The sequence below is a fragment of the Protobothrops mucrosquamatus genome, unplaced genomic scaffold (genome assembly GCF_001527695.2).
Source record: "Protobothrops mucrosquamatus isolate PMUCROS unplaced genomic scaffold, P.Mucros_1.0 scaffold1427, whole genome shotgun sequence".
In the NCBI taxonomy this organism is placed as follows: Eukaryota; Metazoa; Chordata; class Lepidosauria; order Squamata; family Viperidae; genus Protobothrops; species Protobothrops mucrosquamatus.
Window position 1 is genome coordinate 197356 of NW_015387612.1, and position 11412 is coordinate 208767.

Genomic DNA, 11412 nt, shown 5'->3' on the forward strand with positions numbered 1-11412 from the left:
AGATTATAAAGGTCACAATTTTCTTCTAATGGCCAAAACATAGCTTCTTCCTCTCATATATGGCATGCAGTCTTCTGTCAGGTTTCCAAACAAGCCTTATAGTATCCTGATACAAGGATAACAGATGAAAAACAAATGCAAATATCACATTCAGAAATATTGCAACAAGGCCATAAAGAGATGGGAGAGTGTACAGTTTTTTTTTTACTTAAAGTACATACATGGAATCATTTGTTCTTGCTATTTAATATTTAAATATGCAAAGGAATGAGTGGTGGCACATTAGACCCATTTTCCCTTATAGAGATATTAGTTTTTTTTGCTGAACATGATAGGTGGGAACAGAAAGTAGATTGAGATGTTCTGGTAGATCTTTGGTTGTAAACTGTCATGGTGAAGGTTTCTGGTTTCCAACTGCTTAATAACTTCCTCTGCCCTCTACCATAATGGGTTCCTGAGAAAGAATACTTGGAGAGGAAAAAGTATGTGGACTAAACATGTGCTCAGAAGCACAATATTATAATATATTTAGTACAAGTCCTCCAGCAACGCTGAATCTCAGGATTTCTCTAAAATAAATTCCAAAAGCTTGAGGTTTGTCCAATTTTAAGTCTGTTACAGTCAAAACAAATAAGGGGTAAACAGATTAACATCCACTGCCACTTAATCAAATGCATGTCAGATATACCAAAAATTTATAATATACATACATCATTTAATAAAACACTTATTATTCTCCTAAGCAAAAAAAATGCTTTAAGAAAATTATTCTGTTTCATTTTGATTAGACAGGTTTAGTGTTTGGAATGTGGATTCTTTTAATTTAGATTAATAGATCAGGTTTTCTTCTTCCTTAATTGTATGCATTTTTAAGAATATTAAGGAAAAAAGAATATGAATCATCAGGAAGAAATAATGGAATCACTCAGTTTCTTACTTCTTTAACTGAAGTTACAACTGAACTTTAAATTCACTCTAATATCCATTCTAATTTTAAATGCACTTTATACATAAACAGTGGAGATAATGATCTTTACCAATTATTCCAAATTAAACTAGGGCATTGCCATTTGCTCAGAATACATGTAAATATTTCAATAGTTTGAAAAGTGGTTAGAAAAACGTTTAAATGCAATTATTTACTGCTCTTGGTTGACACCGAGCTATTACCTTTGAAATTATTAAAATAGTATATTCTTAATCTTATGCGCCTACTAGACATCAAAAGCCTTTACCGCTTTCTTTTTATTAATGGTGTGCTATGTAAAAAAAACCTCTTGTTGGGTGCAAGAATCTATCTGCCCAGACTGTGGTGGGTTTTTTATTTTTTATTTTTGCATTGAAATATGGATCCATTATTTATTACAACCTGGGAATCTTATAAAAATGAATCTACAACAAGAACAAAGTGCAAAGATGGAATATTTGACACCTTTTGTTCAACCAATAAAAACAGAAGGCAATGACTATAATTATTAGAATAAGAACCCAAAAAGAAAAAAAGATTACAGGGAAATGCAATAATAAAAATAATAAAAATAATAAAAATAAACTGATTTGTGCACCAGTTTTGCTAACCCATAGTAATAAATATGTCTCACTAGACTACATGAGAACAAATTAATTCCCTTTAATGTCCACTATTTAGCAGCTGTTGAATGTTCAGGGATGCAAAAGGCACACCTTTATCCTTCTATTATGTACAAAAGTGTTTGCTTAACACCCAAAATTATCTGCATAGTAATTACTGTTTTTCTCCTACTATTTACAGAAGGAAGGAAGGAAGGAAGGAAGGAAGGAAGGAAGGAAGGAAGGAAGGAAGGAAGGAAGGAAGGAAGGAAGGAAGGAAGGAAGGAAGGGACTTAGTGCAATAAAAAATTAAAAATGGTAGATTGTGAGTTAGTTTCAGCATACTTCTACATTTTGTTGAACTGGTCAGCACTACATTTTAGGTCTCCAGCCATTAATAAATTGTAATATTTTTTTAACTTGTAGTTTGCTGAGTTTAAAGTCCTCAGAAAGGATCTCTTCATTGAGCTGGACAAGCAAGTTGCCATCAATTTTTTCAGTAACAAAAAGTGTTATGACATCCTCGGATAAGCCTATAAATCGCAGAGACTTAGATACTTCTTCAATGGAAAGCCCAGACAGATCTACGGGTGGCTGCCATGGTGAACCATCACCACAAGATCTCGGTGCTAACTGAAGATGAAGGGGTGATGAGAAAGAATAAGAAACTGAGAAGAGGTCTTGCATGCTTTTTTTACCCAGATACTGGTCTTCAGAAAGGTCTGGAGAGCTCCTGAGAGGATCCTCCTCAGCACCATCTATTCTGAGAGACCCGGGACACAAGTCAAGCCCTGGCTTCTCCTCTACCATCTTTGGTGCACGAGGGGGTAAGGCAGGGCAAGAAAGTGACTGCAATGTACCACTTACTGCCAAACTTTTTTCATCGGTATATTCAAGTGAGTAACTTGCTGATTTTGGGCAACTGGGCATGGTGCATTCTACCTCAGTTGTAGCTGGTGGTACATCCCCTACAGAAACTTCATTTCTGTCAAAATTGAATGTAAAAGGTGCTGGACAGCTTCTCTTTGGTGTGTTGGGAGTCTTCTGCCTTGGATAGCTATAACTTCTGCTTGGATCCAACAGAAACTCACTCCTAGTAAGGCCTTCAGCAGCTCCAGAAAAATGATTTGGCCATGAAAGTCTAGAGAGCAAAGCATCAGCAGACGGGCTTCCCAAAGGCAATTTGTTGTCAACTTCTTGCAGGTCACTTTTCCCCATAACACATGGATAACAAGTTACGGGAATAATCTCGGAAGAGTTTTCAGCATCTCCTTCTGTGGCGCTGCTTTGAGATAATTAAAAAAGAAGAGACAGAATTAGTATATAACTTTTGTAGTTAGTAGTAGTCACTTTAGAATTTTGTTATTTTATATATAAAATAGCACCGGATTAATGTAAAACAGTGCGAACTCTCAAGCTTCCTCCTTCCGTTATATATTCAAGATGGACAATATTTAATATTTATTTGCTACGTATATGTAGGAATGTGGGTCTATACATATGTTGTTCATAGTATGTTTAGGTGTGTGTCATGTATGTGTTTCACTTTGAGAGCAGGCAACTAAATTTCATTTTTGATGTGTGCCATTGTGCCCACAGTATAAAAATGACAATAAAGGTTATCTTATCTTATCTTATCTATACAGTGCTTCCATTATACAGACATTTTTTTCAGAGAGGACAAATTTAACAACTTTCCTGGCAAGTATTTTCCTTTTATTAGTATGGACAAATATTTGCATATGATGGACAAATATTTATGTCAAATATGCAATCCATTTTATAAAAAGAAAGTGTACTCAAGTCCACTAGATTGCATAGTTTTCTGCAGTCTAATAATTACACCCCCAGAGGTTATAATGACATCTATTTCTGTGTAAGCGAAAGTCTATACTTGAATAGATAGCTTTCCTTACAGTTCCACATGCCAATAAGGTTAAGGTCCATGGCACTACTGTACATATTATGATTATGGTTCTTTGCATAGTCAGCCATATGTTCAGATAAGATTTGGCATTTTTGTCTGCCTATCAAATCCTTTCCAAGGCCCTATTATTAGTATTAAATTTATTTGTCACCTGTTTTGCCATGGGGCTACTTTAGGTGGCTCAAAACAATAAAAAAACAAATAAATAAAGTTAAAATCCTTTTTCCACCAAGCTACTTACAAGTAATCCTTGACATACAACTGTAATGGACTCTCATCATTATGGTCATATGTCATAATGATCCTAAAACGGGTCAGATAAACGGTTAACTTACACTGTCAAACTATGCAACTCAATCTTGCTTGTACTGAGAAGAGGTAACTCTCCAAGATCTTAATCGGAAGTCTTTTCTCAATGCTGCTGCCTGTGATTCTTATCAGTGTCAATACCAAGAATGGAGTTCACAAAATATATGGTTTCCATCACTATGCTCTTGCGTTTTTCTTCATATATTTATAACCATAAGATACCCACTAATATGTGAACTAATCAGTACAAATCTCAAATTTGTCCTTTGTTTCATGAGGTCTTTCTTTAATGAATCAAAACAAGTTGAACAGGCTTCACCCTACAAATCTCCTTTGTTCTCTTACACAAGCACCGATGTCTGGCTCCTCATTGCTTAGGTTTCATCATTACAAAAAATTCTTCTTTGGTGTTTTGATTGTTGATCTTGCTGCCTTATTACAAATAATCCAAAGATCTAGAAATAGATTCCAATCTATCTTCTGGCTGCTACAAGCAAAAATTGGCAATAGTACTCCATCATTATTTTTATCTTTAGGATAAAATGAGAAATACAATCTACTAATAATATAAAATGCCAGAATATATAATTGCTACAATTGTTTTATCTATTTAGATTTATCATATACATTTTGCATGACTCTGTTAACAAATTTGGGAGGATATGAACAAAGAACTGGATTTAATGGTCTAATGGCCCCTTCCAACTCTGATTCTTTATTCCTCAGTTATTGCAATCATCCATTTTCTATTAATTATTTGTTACCCCAATTTTCTTCCATTTGTGAATGTGCAGGGGGAGAATTCTGTTTACTTCTCTTTACAGCAACAATCTTGTGAACTAGCTTAGGCTGAGAGATAAGGAGCTCCACTGTCAGGTGGGATTTACACCTGTCCTTTCTCAGCTCCGCACTTGAACCATATATCATTAGACTGACTTTGAAAAGAAAGTACTCAATACTTACATATTATGCAGTCCTGATGAATAATATGAAAGTGTTGGACTAGGAGAACGAGTTTGCTGCCGCACAGGTTTGCTCATCCGTGGAGGAATAGAAGGGCTAGTAGATGTTGGCTTTGAGTTGCGTGGTGGGACAGGAGGAGCATTCAAGAGTCTACATTCCTCTCTGACCTGAAATCATGCACAATTATGATGTAGCACATCATGCAGGTAATTAAGTGTCTTGAAAACTAATAATATTATTAGGGATGAAACAAGGATAAAGAAATACATTATTTATCTAAGGACCCTTGGAGTTCCTAAAGCAAAAGTGGAATATGAGAACTTGCAGCTCATATTCTTTTTTTATTTATAAAATTTATTTCCAGCCCACCTCATATCCATGACTGTGGGTGGTTTTATAATATATAAAACACCAAGAAACATAATCATCTGTTGTAAAAACATAGCAGATAAAAACATTAATAGATAAAATCATGGACACGAGATGGCCCAGAAGGGAGCAGGACACATGGGATGGTGGTGGTGATAGAGGTCGACCACCTCCAATATGTAGTTCCAGTATGTAGGGGGTAAGGGTCATACCAGATCAGTAACCTTTGCAGAAATTGAGAAACTAGATCAGTGTTTCTCAACCTTGACAATTTTAAGGCATGTGGACTTCAACTCCCAGAATTCCACAGCCAGCAATGCTGGCTGTGGAATTCTGGGAGTTGAAGTCCACATGCCTTAAAATTGTCAAGGTTGAGAAACACTGAACTAGATGAATAACACTACTAAACATAGAGGAAACTGATCTGAATCTCCAGGTTATGGAACAAGAAAGAAAAGAAAGCCCGTCAAGGCCAACCCTCCCATCAGACAGATAGGAAGTGGTAGTACAGTATCAGCAGTAGCCTTCAACTGTTGATTCTGACCTTCAAGGGCCAGCTCTTCTTTTGGAGGACACAACTGAGTGTTCCTGTGCTGCCCTTCTTTAATTAACATATGCTCTTTGAATTTACGATGCCAGACGTTAACAAATTAATTGTCCTCCCAGATTTTGATTTGCACCCTCAATAAATCCAAGTTACCCAAATCATGATCTTTGTACTGAAAATGTAAACCGCTCTGTCCTTCTTTTCTTTTCTTTTCTTTTTTGGCAGATCCAGAATTATCTTTTAAAAATGAGGATTTTACATGTTACTTATGTACCACCAGCAGAGGGCAGATGGTAGCTGGTGAAAGATGACTGGTTAAAAAAGCTGGTACAAATGCTATTATCACCAGCATGTTGCTCCAATGAATGAACTATTTACAACTCTTGAAGGAGAGATTTCAACAAAATACAGAACTGCTCTCTCGTCTCTAAAATAAATTGTGAAATTTTACTTTCGAAGACATTTCAAGGTTTTCTCTCATAAGAAAAGGAAGTAATTCAGAAAGCATTTAAAAGCATACAGTAATTGATTTAGGCCCTTCAGATGGAAAATTGAAATATCTAGATATATTTCAGATGGATTCCAGGTTTGATTCTAGAACAGAAACTTCCTGGATGATGAACCAGTCTTGCTCAGATGAAATCCAGTTTAGACAAGTGCTACCTGTTGTACATAGGGCTATTTTTAAATCAGTTCTGAAACTGTAATTGACCCACAGAATAATGGTTAGATTAGTAATTAAAAGTAGGCAGTTTGACATATTACACTGAAGTTTTGACACCTGCATTGCTTCCAATCCTGTTTCTAGGAGCCAATTTAAAATCCCAATTCTAATGTTTTAGTCCTAAATATACTAAAACCTAGTAATATAAAAATGCCTTCAGCCCTATGGATCTACCTAAAACTTACATTCTTTTTCAGAAATCATATTCTGAGGGCCACCAGGATGCGGATGCAATTTGTGCTGAGAAGTATTTCCACATCGCCACACAAATCACCACAAAGCAGGCTCGAATAGCAGCTCTTACCCATGTTTGGTCAAATTCATTTGTCTTCTGCCAGCGACGCTCTTAAGCGTCTCTTGATCCGCTTCATCTCTCTCAGTTCCTCCATAAACCATGGGGAATGCCGAGATTGATGGGTTGAGAGAGGCCGACTGGGCGCAATCCTATCCAGATTACTTCACCCCCTTATGAAAAATGAGTGTTTCATATATATGGTAGGAACTTCACCCATCTTGGGGATTAAGCAGAATGCTAAGAACTTACCGCTTCTGATTTAGGAGGCACAGGTGGTGGAGGTAGGGAAACATCTGAGGATTTTGCTGTTGTTACTAAAGATCCAGGTGCTGGCAGAGAAGCTGTACCACCCTTGGACCGGAAAGAACTCCTGTAGTTGTCACATTTGTTCTTTTCGCTCTGTGAGCGAGTAAGTGGCTGATCATTCACTTTCCCATCCTCTTTGTCCAACCATAGTTCTTCATATGGAAGTTCCAGTTTAGGAGGTAAACAGACTGTTTCTTCACTAATTTCAGGGAAAGGGTAGTTACAGCTCCCATCCCTAGAATCTTGCAAAGCATCATGAGAAGATAAAGCCCACTCATTACACAAGTCTCTGCAATCATGAAGATTCACCTCACTATTTCCATGGAGGTTGTTTCCATAAACACAGACTGAGAGACGGTGGAAAGACTGGGTCAACTCATCCCGGGCATAACTGAGAGAGTTTGGCACATGGTTGTGGCTGGTGGGTCGACTTTTTTGTGGGCTTTTGCAGTCTTCATTCCAGTCAGCTTTTACATCTCTCACAGCACGAGAATATTCATCAATATCAAACTGCTCTTGGCAGAGGCCAAACCAGTGCTTCACAAAGGCTTCATGCCATACTTCTCCTTTCACAAGACTTTCTGGAAGGGTAAACTTTGGAAGAGCTAAATGCAAAGGAAAGTGCATTGGAATAATTTTATTACTATGTAGTGCGCAGCAAACCACAACTGTCTTGGTTTGAATATTAACAAACTTGTAACGGTGCCCTTCACGGACAAAATGCAAGTCATAAGGATTCCGTGGGGGAGGGCTTGGCACATTCACATTCACTGGGAGCCGTGTCTTCTCCACGATGTTTCGAATGGTATGCTCCCCTTCTTGCATTTGCAGCTCTAAGGGACTACGTGTGCTGAATCTCCCTTTACACTGGAAAGGTAGGCTAATACTCTCATTGGTCCGATGGTTCATGCAAATCAAGCAAGGCATTTTGCCTTTGCCCAATTTGCTAATGGAATTGAGTTTTCCAATTTTCTTGAAAATGGTATTGAGCCGTGACTTTTCCTTTGAAGATTTTGCATATAAGATTTCTGCTTGTCCCATTAATGTGAGCTCATCTCCTGTGCAAAGGGTAATATTATAAACTTCTGTGTCTTCATTGCATTCACCTGAAGCCACCTAGAAAACACAGCATTCAAAATTAAAATAGCATATCAAGCTCTAAACTTAGGGGATGAATCCAACTAATCTGAACAGCAGAATTTGTACAACTTCTTCTGCCTGGTATTCTATATACATTCAGTGCATAAATAGTATGGAAGTCAGAAAGACTGTTCTAGAATGTCCACATGACTGATCACCCTACTTTCTTTTGTTAAAGAAACTATATATCAAGAGTAACACAATATTACGAATTTATCAGACAAAAATAATTAATCTATGCCACAAAGCTTAAGAACAGCAAATGTTTAAATTGTATAGAAACCTACAACCTTATACAATTAGGCTTGCTCATGAGCACTGAGGTGTAATTATAGATTATTTGCTATTCTACTATAGTTTAATGCTATATTTAACTACCTGTAATTTGTTGCAGTATAGTTATTCCTTCCCCCCTTTCACTCTGTCTTCTGTATTTAAAAATAAAAGAAAGCATGAATGTGATTATCTAGAAATTTGAACGTTCAGTTACCAATAGCTCTAGCCAGCAAGGCTAGTGAATTTAGATTGCAGAAATTATGGACTATAGCAGAGGTCCCCAAACTTTTGGGCACCAGGGACTGGTTCCGTGGAGAGAGGTTTTTCCACGGACTGGAGGGTGCTCTCTCTCTCTCTCTCTCTCTCTCTCTCTCTCTCTCTCTCTCTCTCGAAATTAAATACTAATATTTAATAATAATTTTCTTTCTGATCTGCAGTGTAAATTTAAAAAGTTAGCAAATGCTAAAACTTAATCTGTGAAGAAATGACATGCCATAATTTTGCACATAAATGTATCGGCTTTTAAAATCAAATATTTTACCACATATACATTTCGGTAACTGAGTTATGTATAACCTAACATTCCAATCTAAGATTCGGGCTAAGAAAGAACCACCCCTTCCAGTCATACTGGAAATTGCACAAAGCGAATGCAAAAGTGGAACAAATCTAACAGGCATGCCTGGGCATCTTCAATATTCACATATACACCATATGTAATGGTAACTCCTTCGACAGAATCTAGGAAAGTCTACAACCTTTTGATTATGACTTAAGGGCACAGAAAGCAGCATCATATATCTTTTGTCTTTTGAAAAATAGTTTCTGGATGTTAACATTCATTGACCTATAATTTATTTATTTATTTATTTGTTTGTTTGTTTGTTTGTTTGTTTGTTTGTGTATGGCATGAAAGACATGGATTGCAGGAGTAAAGATGTATAGAAAGAACATAATAGTATGATACACATAAGATGGAGATGTATGGTTAATTTTGTAAGGTATAAGAAATTCAAGAAGTTACATATTAAATTACAAATTACATTTTAAAATACATTGGTTCATAAAGATAAAAATTAGTATTCTATTTATTAATATCTAGGTCATTTATCCAATTAAGCATGGTAGTTTTAATTATCCTCCTGTATAAGCTCTCAGACGACAGTTAATCACAATATGATCCAATGTCTGCCGGGGAGCCCCCCAGTCACATTCAGAGGAAGACACTCTGCCCCATTTAAATGGAGAGTCTTGACAGATACCATCTAAGGTGCGAACCCTATTCAAAGTTTTCCAGCATTAAGCGGGTAGAATCAAAACTGATCTATAGAATGACCTAATAGACATTAGGTCTAACATAAACTTATTCAGAAGAAAAATCCACTGGGATTTTACTCCAGATAAATGCTTTAGCATTGCTACCTTAATTTATCATTTACTTTTTTGTATAAAAATATGAAAACAAAAAGTAATCAGTAATATGTTTAGCAAAAGATCCATTGTAATGTGAACATTGGAAAGGAAATAATGTTTCAAACTGAACTCTTTGTTATGTACAGCTTATCAAGCTAATGGCACAGTTGCAGAATTTCCTGAGAGGAAGTTATTCCAGTGGTGTGTTATCTCAATACAGCTAATCCAGGAAACAATAAAAATCTAATTGAACATGATTGTTGTTCAAAATTCAGACCCAAAAGCAAAACATTATAATTCATCATGAATATTAACAACCATCTTATCAATTAAGATCCCAAGTCCTCCACTGCCTCCATTAAAGATCTTTACTCTGTGACGTCACTTCTTCAAGAACAATCTGCATATCATATGGGGAATCCTATGTACATTATCATAGCTATGAAGAACAAGTATGTGTATTTTATTTTATAAAATATTTGCTTAATGCTTCCCTACAAAACATTACACTATTTTTTTTTTAAAAAAACAGTGAAATTATCTACTTTTAATTTTGATGAAAATAAGTGATAAGAACTTTCCTGAAAAGGAGGTAGATCACTTTAATAATCAAAAGCAAACATGGGAAACAGCAATTCTTGGTATGTATGATCCACACAAAACTCTTGCCCCAAAAATAATACTTTTCTTGCCATATTGGACAGCTTCTAGTCCCTTGTTTTCTAAAAATGTTTAGCAAAAGAGTTTAATAATGAACTAAGATTGTGTACCCTTGCTATTTTGGAAGTTTGTGGCAATAAAATAATGGTTTGGTTAATTGAAAGTATTTGCCTCTAGGGACTTGAAAGTTTAAGTTAACTATTATATGAGCTTGCATTTACTTTAACTGGAGCAGAAACTTGTTGAAGAATTATCTTCTGAATTAGAATACTGAAGTGATCTTTTTAGGCCCCTTTGGCAGCATTGCCATTGTATAACCTGTACTCTCTTCCTTTCAGTAAAAGGAAGCATAATGGATTTTCTCATTAACTGAAATGATACTCAAATCCATAATTCCTACTGTCTAGCTTTTGATTTGGACATTAATAGAAAAGCAAGTATGAAAAGACTGTGGCTCTCCAGGTATCGCTGGACTATACCTAGGAATGTAAAACAATTTGCCTGTGAGTGGATTTGAGAATTAACTCCAAGAAGATCCATGACAAGACAAACATGAGTCATACATGAATTCAAGCTAACATTAATCTTTCAAGAAAACAAATACTGTACAGAGAAGTAGGGGAATTGTATTTTTTTTAAATGTACAAGGTAATTTTGAGATATCTTTCATCATCTGTACTTAAAGCAGTGACAAATTATTTGTGGAGAAGCCTCTCCCATATTCCAGATTCTATCCCCAACTTCTTCTGCCACTTAGAACAATTCAGTAACTCTGCTTTAAGTGTGGTACTTTCTTTCTATGAAGCTTCCTCTGCTTCATCTTTTTCCAAATGCCTCAAAACTTCCCACCAGGTAAGAAAGATCTCGGTATATTTCAATATAGCATCCAAGTATCATCCATAAAATTTGTGACA

The 11412-nt window shown here is 36.0% G+C and overlaps 1 protein-coding gene across 1 annotated transcript in view; it reads right to left on the reverse strand.

Annotated features, from left to right (window-relative positions):
• Positions 1 to 1888: 1888 nt before the first annotated feature.
• GAREM1 (GRB2 associated regulator of MAPK1 subtype 1) overlaps positions 1889 to 11412 on the reverse strand; it is a 19020-nt gene continuing 9496 nt past the window's right edge. Inside the window, exons 3-5 of the mRNA XM_015821927.1 lie at positions 6953 to 8125; positions 4769 to 4935; positions 1889 to 2851 (exon numbers count right to left, since the gene is read on the reverse strand). Of these exons, the coding sequence (XP_015677413.1) occupies positions 1942 to 2851; positions 4769 to 4935; positions 6953 to 8125 (2250 nt within the window). The 3' untranslated portion in view covers positions 1889 to 1941. The remainder of the gene's footprint in view (positions 2852 to 4768; positions 4936 to 6952; positions 8126 to 11412) is intronic.